An 18,998-nucleotide genomic window follows, 5' to 3' on the forward strand; every position below is an offset into this window, starting at 1 on the left:
GTTTTAGATGGCAGGTATATGAACATTTACAGGAAAATGTCATTCCAAATATAAAGTTTCAGTATGCACAAGTAGCAGTCACTTGTCAAACTAATGATGGTTGTGTCTATTGGTTGGTACATTGTTTTGTTATTGTTCAATATTTTGCTGATGAATGAAATATTGATGCAGTATTTACTCATCATATTTATTTTGAAATGATGTTGAAAACATGATGTGGCTATTGTAGATTTAGGTATGAATTTGATCTCCTTCATGAACTGGGCATCACAGAAGTGCATCAGGTGGTGAAAGCAATAAATTATTACATAATATAGTGAAAGCAGATTCCTATTTTTAAGAGATTATGCAAGAATTGTCAAGATTTCTTGCAAAAATGCATGATTTCAGAAGGAAGAAAATGGCTTTAGGATGTTTACAGATACTTTGGTCATAGGTATTATCTGTGGTGGATAGATCAGCTGTAGGAAAATTTTCTAAGCATACAGATTTAGTCAGAAAGTCAGAGCTCTTTGTTCTGTGACCTAATCTTCTCATGCTTCTTTGTTAATATTCCTTTTTTCTTTTAATGAATTCTGTTCTAATTAGCATTCAACTGACTTAATTTTTATAATTATAATTTTTCTTTCTTCTAAGATTGAAGCTGATTGGCCAAAGGAAAGGTTAAATGTATATAGCCTAAATGTTAAGAGCTGGACAGAGTGCCATTAATAAAGTTAGGTATCCAACTGCTTGAAAGTTTAACCTTGACCAATATGTCTTTTTAAATTAGAAATTAGTATAAAATCATATTGATTCAAAAATAGTTTGAGTTTTATGCATTAGTTATAAAGAATTAAAAGATTTATTTTTAAAGGTACTAACCATTTGGCACACACTGTAACTGTAGGGTTAAGTGAGTCAAATAAGTAGATATTGTTGCATTGTAATTATACTCCAGGATAATGTTTTAAAAAAGGTCTTGTTGTTATTTAATGTAGCTGCTTGGAATGAAGAAAAGTGTATCCTTTCATGAAGATCATCCAATATATGTATACAGTTATCCACCAGAAATAGATAGTGATGATGACCTGGAGGATGATGTAGGTAATATAGAAGATTTTTGCTGGAACCTAGACTATGGAAATTATGCAGGTATAGAAGAAGAAGATTAATTTGTTAAACCTATTTACACAGCTATTAGAAGTAAATAATTGTTTTAAATCTGAATCTTCCACCTCACCATTATTTGTTAATTGGACTACCTATATTATTGGTGTTCTGCCAAGAAATTACAGTCTAAAAACAATGAAAACACTGTTTTTTAGTATTTTAAATAAGGCAAGTCACTGTACACTTAATTTTTTATTAATCCAAATAGCTGTAATGAAAATCACAGGGATTCATGTTGACACCGTGCATACACTAGTTAAAAGATCTGTATCAATGTTATGTTCATATTTTTTCTTCATAGGTAACACTGTATTCTTTCTTTGAATCTAATGTTCTTAAAAAAATATAAATAGTTCTCAAGTACTAAATTTACTATTAAAGTCCTAATCTAAACATTTTGTTGACCTCCTTTGAGAGTAATCCCCCTTCTAATATGTTTCTCTTTCACTAGTACTCAAAAACATAATATAAAAAATTTATTAAAACTTTGTCAAGGGGAAGGTCAACATTTATGCCAAGTGACCCTCATCACAGGTCCTGTAGAAGATTTTGGGGGTAAATTGTATAACTATATTTCTTTTCTCATTACACCAATTTTCATCCTTTCTCTGTATTTTCAAATTTTATCATACTTTGGCTGCACACATTGTGCACTGTAGCTGTGTAAAGAAAATGTATTGTTATGTAATGGACTCTCAAGTGCTTTAGGAATTGATAGAAATCTTGCAGACATGTTAAGAATAAAGAATTTTATGATTTGTTGAAGAATTCAAAATATTTAAAATGATTGTGTGTTATAAAATAACAAAACAACTTGTCTAACTAGGCTAACTTCTACTACATTTTCTCTTAAAGCTTAGACAATCTCTTAAAGATTTAATGTTGGCAGGAAAGCTGAGCCTAAGTAGTAGTTCTATGCTACTTATTTTCAAAATACTACATCAATAACACTCATCAGAAATACGTATAACACATAATTACAAAAAATGATACTGTTATATTACAAAACAACAGATTGTTTTGATATTTGTCACAAGAAACAATTCAGTAAAAGGCAGATATCACATAATGTATGTACTTTGCATCAGTAGACTGCCAAGTTGCAAATTATTAATGAAAACTACTGAAGCTATACAAAAAAGTGTGTTTTGCCCATACTTGTTTGTTTCAGGTAATCAAAATAGATTTTGTATAAAAAGTTAAGGGCAAAAATCTTGGCAGTAGGTTACTATAATTCCAAGCTTTCTCATGTGTTAGAGAATTATTTGCAACATTGAAAGTATTTCTTTCTTTTTACTGTGAGCATAAACAGTATTTTCTGTTGTACTTATACTGTATGTCCAGTTTTTTAAAAAACATGGTGCCCACTTTATAAACAGGCTCATTAAAGCCAAAACTCTGCTGTGAAACTTGAATGTTAATTTAGTATACAGTACACATAAGTAAGTGACTAGCAGTGTGTTTGTAAGTGCTTATAAGATATGATTTATAAAGAGCCTGATCTTCCAGATTGGGATTTCCAACCATCATTGGATGATGATCAGGATGTAGAGGACGATGTGGAGGTGGAAGACTTGGAAGATAGTTACAATAATTTTATCCGTTATAAACCTTCACCCTTGTCAGCACATCAAAGCACAAGTTTGTACACAATTGTGGGTATAACTGATGAAGAACTTGCAGAGACTAGAGAAGATGATGTTGATAGTACAGAAGGTTAATTTTCATATAATTCTATTAATTAAAATAGAATTGAATAGAATACTTTCCTGATAATATTAATTAACTGATGTATAATTCATAACTGTTGGACTTTGTAGGAAAAATCACTTTTTTTTTTTTAAAGATGTTTCGTGTATTCTTTAAGTGATCATCTGGGTGTAAGGAATTAAAATTGGTCACATTTGTGAAGTAGACAACTAGAGATACCTCTGCAAAAATTAATAATGTTGTTTATTATTCAGCTCTAATTCTGTCAAAGTACATTGCAGGGTTCATTTTAGAGTATTTGAATACTTAACCCATACAGAAATGGCTGAGTAAGGAAGCCTAAGACATACAACAACTACTGTATGTGTGAAAACTAAAAACTTTATATAAAGTGCTCTCGTGTATTATATTGTGAATTCTTTGTTTGTATTTCATGTTACAGACATTCTGTGAAGTTCTGTAACTTATGTTACCAGGGGTATTGAGTAAACACCAGAAAAAATAAATCATTCAATCCAGTTTCTTGTTAAAGTATTATACTTTCTACCACTTTTCAACTCTTTTAACGTTTTTGGGTTTTTACAGGAATTTAAAAGTGAATCCAAAGAACAAATTGTGAAAGTTTATAAAAAATGTCTTAAGTGTTGGAGAAGTTGAAAACTTAGAAAATGAATTTATAGCTTAGTCCATGGGTTTCCAAACCATTTCAGCACAAGGCCCACCAGAATATTTTGCATCCTGACTGAGTCTCCCACCCCAGTGATTCTATAGATACTGAGTAACTAAACAGTGTTGCGTATTTAGCATATTTGTTCCAACACTTTCCTGCGGGCCCAGTTTGGAAACCTCTGGCCTAGTATATAAGAAAAAACTTGTAAAGCAGTGTAAGAAAAGGTAGTATGTTTTCAGAATGCTTGGTTTTTCAAACACATCTACAAACTGTAAAATGAGAATTGAGAAATTTGGTTTTTATATTGTGGAAGCAGTTACACATTTATGATTTACATATTGTGTGTGAAAACCACATGTTGTATAATTATATATCTGTCTTAAAGAAGGCCTCAAAGTTAGATTAAAAACAGATTGATTTATTAAAGAAATATATAGATATTTCCATAAACAGTATCATAAGCTTACTGTTTGTTGTCAGGATTTTTCCATTTATTTATTGTGAAGTGAAATTTGTCAGCTTTATAGTTTAAAAAACTTGTGTTTATTTTTAATAATAGTAATTTCTCATAATGTTTTAAAGAGGTACTAATGAATCTTAAATGTCTGTTTGCCATTTTGTGTTAAACTAATTAAAGGATTATCCATAAACTTAGTATTATTATTATAATATTGTGTTAAGAAAAAAAGAGTTTATCATGTTTATGAATGTGCTTTTAGATTTGTGCCTAATTATTGTGCAAATATTTTTTCTTCTTTACAGACTTGCCAAAACATCCTACACAAACCTTCACCTATTTTCAAGAAAAAGAAAACAGTTCTGAATTAATGAAACAAAACAATCCATGCTGTGAGAAATCTTTTTGTTATGAAAATGATAGTCACAGTGATGAATGTTTTCCCTCTGATTTCCACTTTGAAATTTCTGATATTGACCAAGAAAATCTTAAGTGCAAATCACAGAAATTTCATGAAATTTATAAAGAACCTGAACTTTCTGTAGATGGAAACATACACAAAGATTTTGAAGAACTAGAAGACTACAGTGAGTCATGTGTAGAGGGAAATGTTCCAAATCAGCATAAAAAACTAGAAGACAGCATTAAGCCATTCATAGACAGAAACTTGCAGGGCCAGCATGGGAAGCTATATAACAGTGAGTCGTTTATAGACAGAAACACTGAAAATCAGGTTAAAGTGCCAGATAGTAATGAGTCATTTACAAACAGGAACATTCAGAGCCAGCATAAGATACTAGGTGGCAGTTATTCACTTAAAAACATCCAAAGCCAGCATAAGGAGCTAGAAGATAGCTCTGGATCATTCACAGACAAAAACATTCAAAATCAGCAGAAGATAGAAAATGACACAGAGGTACAGGCAGACAGAAATATTCAAAACCAACAGAAGAAATTAGAAAATGACATTAAATCAGTGATTGACAGAAACATCTGGAAGCAGCAGGAGAAGGGAGAAGATGACACAGAGTCACAGAAACTAGATGACACAGAAGTACAGACAGACAGTGATATCCAGAACCAACATAAGAAATTAGAAGATGACATTGAATCACTGGTTGACGGAAACATTCATAACCAGCAGGAGAAGGGAGATGATGATTTCAGTGCCATCTTCAAATTCTTCATACTGGCTGTGAATATTTCTGTCTGTAGGTGACTCTATGTCACTGGTTGTCAGGAACATTAATGACCAGCAGGAGAAGGGAGATGATGATATAGAGTCACCTACAGACAGAAATATTCACAGCCTGTATGAAGAATTGGAAGATGGCACTGAATCACTGATTGACAGAAACATTAATGACCAGCAGGAGAAGGGAGATGATGTTATAGAGTCACCTACAGACAGAAATATTCACAGCCAATATGAAGAATTTGAAGATGACATTGAATCACTGGTTGACAGAAACATTCATAACCAGCAGGAGAAGGGAGATGATGATATAGAGTCACCTGCAAACAGAAATATTCACAGCCAGTATGAAGAATTGGAAGATGGCACTGAATCACTGGTTGACAGAAACATTCATAACCAGCAGGAGAAGGGAAAAGATGATACAGAGTCACCTGCAGACAGAAATATTCAAAACCAGTATGAAGAACTTGAAGATGGAACAAGCTCTTCAGAGAACAATTACAGTGAAACAGAATCTTCCAGGGATGAAAGCCTTGATGGAATTGTGAAAAGTATTGATGACTCTGACCACTCAGAAGATATTGGTATTGAAGGAGACAGTGATTTTGAATATGATGAAGATGTAGTGGATGCACCAAACCCAGTGGCTATTGAGCTTCAGTGGCCAGTGGGGACTTTACCAGATGCTTACCTAGAAGATCTCCCAATTGTAGATGTCATGGATACCATTCTGGAAGAACCTGAGGAAGATTTGGAGGAACTAGAAGGTGATAATGACAGTTTAGCTGCTTTACATAATGCAAATAACAGTGAAGAAACATTGAGCTTGAACTGTTTGGTGGATGATACAAGAGAATCCTTATGGTTCAGAGAAGTTTTAGAGTCTGAAAGTCAGTGTGGTAACATTAAAGCAGACACACTTAAATATGATTCAAAAATCGATACAATTGAAAAGAATTCTGAGTTGGAAATCCAATCTAAAGTAGAAACCCCTATTTGTGGTTATAAGTGTGAAGAAGTTTCTGAACCTGATGATCAATTTTACAGAGAAGAAGAGGAAGAAGAATATTGTAGATCTGATCAGAAGTTCAACTTCTCTGAAGAAACATGTAGATCTAGTCACCAGTTCCAAGAAATATCTCATCAACTGTATGAAACTAGTAAAGAAATTTCGATATTCAGTCCTACATTTAATAATGCCAAAGCAGAAATCAGTGTGTCCAGCAATTCTGAAGAGGAAGCATCTAGTCACTGGTTTGAGACAATTGAAAAAACACCCTGTCAGTTTGGCAGCACCACAAAATACTCACCTGGGCAGCTTTTAAAACAAAAGGTAAATGACAATGAACAAGAAGTTGATATTTTCACTGGTCCTGAAAATGTTCTTCCAGACATTCCAGTGATCATCATTAGTAGCTATGATGATGAATGCAAATGAACTAATGAAGTGTGTTTTACTGAAGACATTTTCAAAAAAGATAATTGAACTAAGGGTCAGTGAAACTCAATACAGCAGTGTTAATTTGCTGAAGGATTGTAAGGCAGCCTCAAAACAGTGCTTCAAGGAAATCTGATATCATTCACTTTACAGCATTCCAGATTGAGAATCTAAATTACAGTTATGAGAGCAGTAATGTTCTGATAAACATGTTTATTATCTTCATATTGGACAAGGGCGATAAGAACAGTTAACATGTTTTCTTACTATGATGAGAGTGAAACAGAGCATCTTCATTAACTTTTGATAGATTGTAACTCATGTATGTGCTAAGTGCAGTTCTCACTCCCTTAATGCTGCAAGTTTCTGTAATATGGCTTTGCCAAAAACATTTCCAAACTATTTCTGAAATGATTTACCCTAGTCATTTGCGAGTAGCAGGATTTTTTGTATGGGTTTTTCTGGTTTTGCAATTTAACAAAATATATATACATGTATAATGCAAGAGACAGTTATATGATAGGTTCAAAAATAAGTGAAAAGTATATTAAAAGTATTAGAAACAAAAGTTTACTCCAACACTCACACATATTTCAGTGCTAATATATTTAACATAAATAATTTAAAATTTCACTAATTGGTTGGATTGATAGTGGTCTAAAACCAAACAAAAGTGTGTGCCTTAGTAATAGAAGCTACTTACAGCAGAAAAATGGTTAGGCATCAGTTTGTTTTTACAATAAATCCAAACTATTTAAAAAGGTATTCAGTCTTATCACATACTCTGAGATGTTTGACTTTTCAACCCACCATACTTTAAATTCCAAAATGAATTAGTATAAGTAACCACATCATGTAATTAAAACATTTCTTAAATGTCTTATGAATTGATTTTATTAATTTTATCGACATTCCAATTTGTTTATTTGCATTATGACTGTTTATAGTCTAGTGTAGATAATGCCAATTGATCTCTTGAACTTTAAGGACACTGAAGTTATAGAACTGGAACACTGAGCAAACAGAGCAATATGATTTCTAGGTTGTGACATAGTAAATCACATGATAATTCTACTTCTGGTTTCAAGCAAAACTTTTGAGCTGCCAAATGCCCCAGTGTGTAAATTGCTCAGAAACTTGTCCAAAACTGTCATTTCATGTATAAGTTTCCAATGAATGAGACAATTAACTACACTGTATAGTAAGTAAAATATTTTATTCAAGCAAATACTTAAAAGTTACATTCATTCAACAACATTTGACCAATTTTTACTGTTTCACATCCCTCTAACCTAAGCCTAATAAAAGTTAGGTGGAAAAACATTTGCTCTACATTCATCAAGTTGTGCCAAAAATCTTTATAAAAACTAAATATGAAACAATTTCAAACAGCAATGCTAGAATAAAAAACTGAACATATACATTGCATTGCACTTACATTCATTGTTGGAAAACATTGTGTGAACAAAACAATATAGTAAAACACATAAATGTTACTTATTAATTTATGAAAATAAATGTGAGTGAGAAAAAGTACATCAAGGTAATTCAAAATAAGGATAAGAAAATACAAAACAATTTCTTTTTTATAGTTACTCAACTACTAATTAAAGAGACAAACAAGATAATGTAAGGCAAGGGTGTAAAATTTAGGTCACAGTAAATAACCAAAAGCAAATTGTCAGACAGAAATATTAAATGGAAGAAAATTGTTCATTTAATCCTGAAGGGGAACATTCAACCGAAGCAGACTTTAAGACAACTAGTTTGAGATGTGTTTGTCATATACTGCATAATTTGTGGTTTTTACAACCTTTTATATTTTGGTGAGACATTTCATGAACACAGAAAACATTAATGGTAATATTGATGAGCCTGTCCTAACATTTTTTCTGGTGTGTGTTTTGAACAGCTCGTATAGGCTGGATACCAGATGGTATTGGATTGCTCATAGCCCATTCTTGAATGGAGGTCATGACTGCTTATGTTTAACATCTTGGAGTTGTGCTGACTTTCAGGTTTTCTCTTGCAGCTCTTCTTTTAATTTCCCATTCACACTGAGACCATCTGGGTACTGATTCTGGAAATGAGCAGAAAAACATTAAGCTGAAGTGGAAACAAAATTTCTAGTATTCCATACCTACTTAATGCAAGAAGTGTTTCAGACAAAAATAATATAGATTCTGACATGTATAGCTTCATAGATTGACAACAAGTTCTTGATTTTAATCACCAGTCTCAGCCTGGCTTGACAATTCTTGCAGTAAACTACAGAGAGCTAATGTCAATTGTACTATATCATTTGCCCATTTTATTGTACTTTTTTTTCTGTTATTACATAATATCGCAATCATTATTATTAAAGAAGTTTTGTTTCATGTCAGATGATTTCATAATACAGTTAGGCCTACTTGTCAGATGATTTCATAATACAGTTAGGCTTACTTGTCAGTTCAACTGGTACCTTGTCTTGTGTGTTAACATTGTCAGGCTTGGCATAAATAAGGGTTCTCCAGATATTTGCTATATCTAGCTGTAGCACCATTATTGGTTATTTTAACTGGCTCTTGCAAGAAAGTTCTTCACACGTGCTATTTTTGACTGTTGCCTCACATATTCGTTATGTTTCTTGCCAGTCATGTGGCTGGCAGATTCTCCCATGCTTCCAATATTGAACAATTTCTGATGTATCCAACAAAGTTTTTTTTGTGGCATTGATTATGGTTTTTTTATTAGTCAGTATGACTGAAAGGCACAATTCCTCATTGTTATTAACATTTGTATTATGTTCTGATAATTCTAATCTCGCAGTTAAACCAATAAAGCACTGTAAAAGGTACCATTTGCAGTGATGCCAGTACACGTGTACATGGAAAAGGTTGGCCTCTTTATGTGAATGATGTCATGCATATGACATCTGGGGACTTTCCAGTGTTTATTATTAGTTCACTGATAAAAAGAAATCCATTAGTTTTCATAACATAAACAATGCTAATTATTTAAAATCAGAACTATTTAAACAAAAATAGTAAATTTCAAAACCTGTCTATGTTTTCAAAGCTATTTTTATACAATTCCAGGGCTTATTCTAATTTGAAGCATTCTGAAATAATTTGGAGGTGTACGGTTGCGTACAATCCCTGTAATTATTTATCATTTGTGGTCAAAAAAGCAACCTTTTTTAATATTACTCCAGTGTAATATTTATCATTTTTAACTTTTGAACTTAACCACTGACGCTCCACATGAGTCCTTGCAATATTTTGTTTACATGCAAATGAAAGCAGCAGTAATGTGGAGGCACTTACTTGTCTTTCCCTATTGAACACACTCACTAGTACCATTTCAACTGGTTTTCTACTTGAATCTGATCAAAACAAAGGTAACTACGTGTTACACTAAATCATTTATCTAAAGTTCCACATAGCAGTATTGATAATAAATTTCTAATATATATAATGTCATTCTTACCAGGAAGATGTAGTAAATGGTGGAGTAAAGATACATAATCTGCACTAAAATTTAACATTCAGTTTCAGTTAAGACCACAAAGTGCAAGTAATTAAATATACACTACCAGTATCATTTGGTTAGTTTAGAATTTGATTGCTTTTACCACTAGTGCTACTCTGTTCATCCTATTTACTGTTCCTATTATACACAACAAATTGAACCACATAATTCAATTATGTATATTTCTTAATTTGTAACATGTACTATGTAGTCAGTTCAGATCTAGACTTTACATTTAAGACTAATATTGTTGGACTTGAAAACACATCTAAGGAATAGAGAGTACACTATAGGCTATTAATTAACAAGTATTAAACGCTCGCAAAATGACTAAATTTCATAAAATTAGTGGTTCACTTAGCCCTAAATTTAGTTTCTGCTTCTACTTGTGACTGATAATTTTAAATTATTTTTGTTCTAATCAAATTTAAAAGTAGAACTATTCAACTAGAGATGAAATGTTTTAGTAGTTAGTTAGAAGGGAGCCTCAGCTAAGTGTTTTAGGTCTAAGGCTTAACAGTGTATTGACCTCATTATTGCAGATTTTTTCATTGACACCTACACTGTGGCTTTAATTAATCCATTTTGAATGATCACATAGCACTGGCTTTGAGCTGTTATAAGAAGTCTGACTTTTTTTTTTCATTGTTACTGGGTTATTAATGCAAATACTTGAAATATTAGTTGTAATGTATTCAGCCATTTCACTTTCAAATGTTTGGAGCTGGAAATAGAACTATCATGTGATACTTGATGTCAAACTTTGGAACAGAATAAAAATACTTTGTTTAATGAATGTTTCTGTGTTTCACAGTAAAATAACCTAATGCAAGTTATTTTTGCCTTTGGATAAGTTTATAATAAAAAGCAAGGATGAATGAGAAATTTTCTGTGGAACTAATGTTATGATGTACAAAGCTCAATAACACTTTATAAGCATTAACCACATTCAAATATAGGAAGATTTGATAATGCTTCTTGTAAGCTGTTAAAAATTTACCTGTGAATCATAATTTTTGGGAAATGATATTGGGTTTGATATTTTTTAAGCTCTCAATAGGTGTGATTTGTTTATATATATATATATATATTACAAAACTCATAGTATTACTGTTTTAACAGTTTAATTAACAGAATGTGACAGCTTTCAACAGTCTTAGCTATTTGTATCAGAACTCTAAGGTTGAGCTGTTTTTTGGGTTACATTGTCATATTTTTCAATCAAGGAGAGAAAAAATGTTATGTCTTTAATCATCTGTGTTAAAGGCAGAACTACTTACGTACAAGCAAAGCCTAAATCAGAAAGTTAATACCACCACCCCCCCAAAAAAATGCAAATGAAGTGGGGGTGTTCTATAGCTTCAGCCAGTTGTCATAAGCCTACTACCTGGCATTCTGTTTCAGTAACATATATTTTTGTTTCATTAGAATATAATTGTTTAAAATATAGAAATTTAGATTATTTTAAATTATGAAAGATTCTACTAATATTTATTTATAATTCAAATTAGGAATAGAGCAAGGTTATGAATATGAATATTAAATATAAAATGGTTAAGGGAATGTCACAATCATTTTATGGAAATATTCTACAAAAATTGTAAAAGAGAATATGCACATATTAATAATCAGGATAGTAAACTCAAATAAGATATGAAGTTTAAAAATGTTACCAGGCTTATTCTGATGGGTTGGCTGCAGAGTTGCCAATAGTTTGTGAACAAAAAATATGGCATATTCTAACACTGTCGACAAATCATAAAGTAGCAAGAAGTGTTTTTTCTCTTAATGATGTCAGTGCAAAAAAAAATTATCCAGTGTATTTTAGTAAAAACAGAATTGTAAGGTTGACAACTTTGGTTGGTGTCATACTTTCATATTTTTGAGATCATCTCCACTGAACTTGGTTCTGCAAATTGGTTTATTTTTGACATGGTTTAATTTGGTTGCCATTTTCTTCAACATGGGTGTTGAACCTTGTATCTCCCCTATATGGAAAGCTCTAAAATAAATTAACTCAAATCAGTGTTAGCAATACTACTGTTATGATGAATAATCTGGATGTTGTTTGACAAATACTTGAAGTTATATTCTCATTACCAAAAAATATTTTTTTAGACTTTGCTGCTGCCTAGCTTTAGTAACCCAAACCCAGTTATTAGCCTAAATATGATCATGGTTAGATCTAGCTAGTCAGAAACAATATATAAACTTGTAATTGCATATTTCAAAACCTAAAGTTATTCTATGATCTGAAAAAGTGAACTGAGACCTGTACAGATCTATTAGTATAAGGATTATAAAGAAGCATTAAAATATGTATAAGGGCTTTAATCTGTAAGTTCAATGAACTGAACCTTTTAATTTGAAAAATATTCACGAAACATTAGAGTGTGAAGTACTTGAAAAAAGTCTAAATTAGACACGAGGTTTTAGAACCCTGTAATATTTCCTACAAAGGTTAAATCTTTATGTTACTGATACATATAAAACATTAGTAGAGAATCCCTTTTGTTATGGTGACGATAAATAAATGAAGTTGGTGTATTATACTTCCAAGTTGTAAATTTGCTAATGGTGCTTAAAATATTTTCTTGTTTTGAGGTCTTTGTATGGATTTTTTTTATTTAAAGTTTAAGTTGTCTCTTATGTAATTTATTTTATTTTCTTATTATTATTCATTGTGAAAAAAATGATCTGTCAAAATAATTTACATAGTATACACGTACCTCAGACAATTGTCATTGCTATCCAGTTTTCAGATGTTGTAATAACAACATGATAATCATCTAATCTACTGTCCTGGTAAGAAAATTATTGCATATGCACATGGTAAAGTATTCCTTAATGATTTAGTTATTTTGTGTATATTTTTTATTACAAATGGGTAAAAGTTAGAACTTAACAGTTCTGGATTATTTATATGTACCTGAGCTATATGATTCCATAGTTTTAGTCTTTAAAACCAGTTAATAGTGCAAAATTGAGTAAATGTGAACGAAACCAGCTACACCTGTACTGATGTACATAACTTATAATGCATGGTGTAGTTTCCTAAGGAAAAAACAAAAATGATTTAAGTGTAGCTTACTGTGATCCGTCCACATTCACAGACAATTCTTTAATTTTGTTGAGTACAGTGCAGCAAATTTTTGTGTGTATAAGTGATGATTGCACCAATCTCTTATAGAAATAAAAAGTTATTCACAATCAGTCTCAACCATGTTTGATTCTCAAAAGTTTGACTCAAATTTCAAAATTTTAAAGAAAAAAATAGAACAAGGCTGTTTCATAACAATACTTTTTGTTTTATTAAAATAACTAATTACATTTTACAGCAACTTCTCAGTATGGTGTCAATTACATACCACTTCAGTAATGAATAATTATACACAAAAGCTGTACAGGTATGTCTAGCAATTCAAAAATGTGTACAATTATTCACAGATCAGTTGAGATTTTATTCTTGCTATCATTAAAAGTTGATCCTCAATATTTAAACATGTAAAAAAATGTATCTTTGGGTACATTAAAACTACATAAGATGAATTTAGCTTTTTCATTACAATTTCAATTATTTTACTAACAATGTTTTTTTCATTCTACCACTCATAATATAAGGATAAATGTATTATTTTTATGTTAATTTCACAAAGTTATTAACTCTTCTAATTGCTAGTGCACCAAAATACCTTGTTTTAGCACAAAATCTTCATAGGAATTATTCTAATTCCCATTATAAAATGTTTATCTAACCAGGTTTCATTAATTACACTTTATAACTTTTACACATCTGCCTCACTTTAACTCGTTCACTAAAGTATAGTGTGTATTTAGTAATGTTTGAAAGCTTTTGCTTCTTTCAGCTTGCTTAGTTTCACCTAAAACTGCCTCTTTTCTTTCTTCCACACAATCACCAGATGACTTTTATTACAGTTAAAACAAACATCCAGAACAGGAGCAGAGTGGCCTTGAAGTTCATTCACACATGGCTTGTCATTTGTTCCACATCAAAGATAGACACACACATATCTTCACAACCATTCACTAGGTAGTTGTACAATGATAATTAAGAACCCATTTTTTTCTCTTTGTATTAGAATATCTGTTAAAGAATAAAATTAGTAACATGACAAATTGTTTGAGAATTCCTTATTGTACAAAATTTGCAAATTTTTGCTTGTGCTATTGTTACAGTAAACCACAAAGTTCTCCAGTCTTCTTCAGTATACCCTTTAAAATACACATAGGCAAGGTTTGAAAGTATTAGAAAATAGAAGCACAAAAATATGAGAATTGGATGTAGTCAACTATTCAACTGGGTGGAGCTTGTAAAGGCTGAAAAAGCTAATTTTGCAACATCAATCTTAAAAGTATCAACTCAAAACTATTGAAATTTCATAATTTGAACACAGGTACTCTATTTGAATAGAAGTGGTTGGAAGGCTTTGGAGAATTCCAGAAATGTACAAAACAAAGGCTGTCTCTCTTCATTACTGCAACTTGGGGTTATCAGTGCTGTGTTTGCTTTAAGAATTAACTATTTTAAATAATAATTATGTCTTTAGACATCTACAGTGTTGTATCTTCTGTTTGTAAATATCTTATTACTATAAAAGAATGTGTGCCTTATATTCCCATTAACACATAAATACTGCACTAACTACAATTAATAGTAAAAGGTAAAAAAAAAAACTTACTAACACAAGCACCCTGATGGAAAAAAAATAACTGGACAGAATGAACACTTCAGATTTTGAGATGATGGTAGCAAGGTTTCAATGACATATTTTTTCTTCAAAAGAAGGTTGACATAACTACAGGTGATGCATAAATACTAAACATAATAATAATGTAGAAATGCAAAGAAACACGTCATCATTTATCTCCTTCTCTACCCACAAAGTTGTCATAAATTCACAATGGGACATATGGGTGTCTTATCATACATTCAGATATAGTTAGTAGATGACAGTAGTTGTGGATATAAATAGACATCCTTCCTGTTTCATACCTAATGTCACTAATCCCAGTAGGTGACATGTCTCAGTCTTGGTTTTTCTTTATGTACCAGAAAAGCATATGATTCCCACTCTCATAACTTTAATACTCCTTTACTGGTGACTTTAGATATAGTCTATAAAATACCTTCAAGATGAATTTCCCATAGAAATTAAAGAAAAACAAAGCTTTCTTAAATACGATAGACATTTCGTACCAATTTTTCCTATAGCATTAATTTATTACAAATTTGATATGTAAAGAGAATGTTGGGAATGAACCTGATGCTATAATTAAGTTTTGACAACAACTTTGTTTTTTACTACAACCTTCCTAAGTAATCAAAGGTGATTAATAATATTTTTGTGTTTATGTTAATGTTGTTATAAAAAACAAATGCCTTTTAAAGTGAAAGTTAAAAATTGGGCTATGAAATTTCTAACTTCTTGTTAGAATGTTTTTTTTTATTGTGCCTTAGAATGTAAAAGTCAAGATTACTGTACCAGTAGGAATGTAAGAATGCAAGTGTATCAATTTGCTAATATTTAATAATTAATGTAACTTTCAATATATATTATATCTTGATTATCTTTTAACAATATAGGAAAGAAAATTTTATTTTCGAATCATGTTTTTAAAATAGAGAAATAATTATGAACTTCCAATTTACCTACTTAATTAATGAATCAAGTGGAACGAGATTTTTTTTTAAAATGTTGTTACACCTTCAATATTATAAGACAATTAGAGAATGCTATAACATTAAATTTTATCATTAGAGATAACTACCAATTTCTTCCACAAATGATGTTCCAAAAGAGTAATATGAATAGTTCTTGATGTTTTATATCTAAAGATTTATATAGGCTCATAGCAATGCAGTTCTTTGTAAGAAAAATTACCAATATTTGTGGGGAGGGTAATTGCAATATATAGGGCAACTGGCTGATGCCCTGTAATTTTAGGATACCCCACTTTTGTAAATATTCAAACACTAGCAATGGGTATTCAAGAAAAATATTAAAAGAATTATTTTATATGGTAAAGGTTTAGAATGTCAAGGTCTAAGCATATATTTCTATTTTTTATGAAACAAATTGTTATAAAGCTTGTGACTTGCATTGACATCAGGCTGTAAATTACCCCTTTTGCAAACCTTAGTTATACTCTCTCAATTTCTCTAGTGAGGAGATTAGTGTAAGTTATGCACCACTTTTGATTGATTAAATACCTTTTATTTTCTCTGTGTATTTTAAATGTATTTGAGTATAGTGGATAACACCCTGAGTGAATCAGCTAAATTTAGATCCTAATATTCAGACACAATATTCAGAAATTAGGCTATCAGAAAGACTAGGAATCTTTTATGGACTTCCTAAAGTGCATGAAGAAGAATGTTCATCAAAGCCTACAGGTTTAAATATTGGATCTTGTAATAACACATTGGCAGGTTATTTGGCTGGCTTGAAGACACTTTGAATTCTGTAAAGAAATTCAAATTTTAAAGTTTGTTAATAAGGTTTCTTGTGCTAGTTTTGATGTTAAGTGTATTGTTGCGTCATCGAGGTCACGTGACTGGTGTGGCGCCCTCTATTTTCTAGAACTATCTTGTTTTTTCATGAATGCTCTAGTATTTACTTGCTAGGGTAGGCGGGTATATAAAAGAGAGAATTGTAATGTGTGAATAGACAGTGAGTAATTGAACTGCAGTTAGAGAGCACGAGAGACGTTACAGCGTTGTTTAGCGCGATTGTTGAAGTTGGAGTGTATCGCGGAGTTATATTCGGAAATAATAAACCAGTTTTATTAAGAAAGAACTTGTGTCGCTTAAGTTTCGTTGGAACGAAGTTACGTAAAGTTAATTAACAAACGGAGACGTAACAATATAAATAATGAATAACAAAGGTCCCAAAGCAGACTTGTGAGGGACCCTGCTAATTACACTCTCTGTCATAAGTATTCCTATTTAACACCATACTTTGCTTTCTACAGCTAGAATAATTCTGTACTCATTCTTAATATTTCCACCAGTTTTGTAAGAATACAACTAACAAATCAATTTCTTGTGTGACACCTTATTGTATTAAAATCTTTCAACTGGGATTCCTCATCCAAGAAAGGTAGTGGCCCAATGAAAAAAAATTCTAACAGATTTTAAAGGGATGAAACACCTTTTTTCTGAAGCTATGCCTAAAATTAATAATTAAAGGCTAACTTTTAAAATTATTTTCTAACTGACACTAGGTTATAACACCTTGCTTACAAGAAAAGTCAAATTGACATACCTCTACAGAGGGTTTTTCGTAATCTATTATGATAATTAGCACTTCCAACAATGCCTCTGGCCACTTTTGTGGTCTGTGACTAAACACATTAAAAGCCCTGACCTTTTGTTTTATTTAATTCATTTGAAGTGTGGTTATTAGCAAGTACATATTGCACCTAAAATTGATCCTTTTTGGGAGGGTTACATTAAGTACTTTCCAATGTAAAATTTTCTATTCCACAATTTTAAAAGCATGCACAGAATCAAGTTTAACATTTGAAAAACACAATTATTTGCAGCATTGAACCATGTTGGTGTAGTTAGGAAGACATGATTCCAGCAGAAAAAAAAGTATGTGGTACTTCACCAATTTTTTGCCCTGCTGGTGATACAACATTTCAAAATTGGTATTGAACATGTCATAAAAAGTTTTCCAAAATATTTATGATGCTTTCAGGTTACAGCTAAAATGGTAAGTTGATGATCCAGAGAGTCCAAAAAAGATTTTAGTAGGAACATACTTCTTTCTTTGTTATAATGATCAAACTAGTAAAAAAAACAACCACCAAGGTTTATTAACCCTAAAATTACCCATGGTTGTTTTTATGAACCCCCATTTTACATTTTAAACCTGTTTTTCTCAACTATTTATATACCAAATTCTTGTTGATCCAAGACATTGTGGGTTATATGGTCCTAAATAACATATTAGTCACACTAAAAATGTAAACAACTATGCTGCTAATATTACTGCTCATTCCAATAACCTATACTAGGGTCATATATGTATTTATTATTAAAGATCATTGAATTACCATAATTTTTTATTAGTTCTTTACATTTACTGTTAATAACAGGAAAAGGCATAAAATTACTCAGTATGATACAATACGTGGACCTCACCACTAGTGCATGTTATAAAAACAAAATGATAATTGGAAGGTTAAATTTCTACTAATTTAAACTATTCGTGCAATAAAATTTATAAAATGAGACATGAGGCTCGTATTAATTTTACAATTGTTTTCAATAAAAATGCCAAAAGTATTGCTGAAATGGCATTACACAACTAATTTTTTAATCACCAGATCTTCCTCAGTACTAAGAACAACAGATAAATTAGCATCTTTAGTAGTATCATTTACTTCCTAAATGGAAAACAGTCTCCTACAACTTCAAGAAATTCTTCTGGTTTTCAGAAATTAATTAAGTCTTCTATAACTAGTCTGTTTTATTTGATAGCAGAAGTGATCTGCCTGTGCATGTTCTTATCATTGTCAATAGCCTGATCAGGCAACCTATAGAAAATGACAATAAATATTTTTCATCTCCTTTCTTTCGTGAAAACCAACACATTCCACATTTTCCCGACTTCAAAAAAATCATCTCTTAAAAGTTTTTAGCTTACTTATAACAAACTAAATTGCCTCAGCTTCACTTTTATTAATATGGATTAATGAAAGACCTTAAATCCTTCATCTAAAATAATGGCTTTGTTATCTTAATTTAGCCAGAACTTGATAATTCCATAGATATGTTATATGCAGGCTCTCCAGCATTCCTAGTATTTCCTAGTTTTTTCCTAGTTTTTTC

General features: G+C 31.2%; 1 protein-coding gene across 1 annotated transcript in view; it reads left to right on the forward strand.

The window, feature by feature from the left end:
* The window catches only part of LOC106461106, a 24,689-nt gene extending 11,341 nt beyond the window's left edge, over window positions 1-13,348 (forward strand). Inside the window, exons 2-5 of the mRNA XM_022387989.1 lie at window positions 981-1,134; window positions 2,662-2,868; window positions 4,295-5,143; window positions 5,259-13,348. Of these exons, the coding sequence (XP_022243697.1) occupies window positions 981-1,134; window positions 2,662-2,868; window positions 4,295-5,143; window positions 5,259-6,625 (2,577 nt within the window). The 3' untranslated portion in view covers window positions 6,626-13,348. The remainder of the gene's footprint in view (window positions 1-980; window positions 1,135-2,661; window positions 2,869-4,294; window positions 5,144-5,258) is intronic.
* Window positions 13,349-18,998: the final 5,650 nt, after the last annotated feature.

The sequence above is a fragment of the Limulus polyphemus genome, unplaced genomic scaffold (genome assembly GCF_000517525.1).
Source record: "Limulus polyphemus unplaced genomic scaffold, Limulus_polyphemus-2.1.2 Scaffold899, whole genome shotgun sequence".
Lineage (NCBI taxonomy): Eukaryota > Metazoa > Arthropoda > Merostomata > Xiphosura > Limulidae > Limulus > Limulus polyphemus.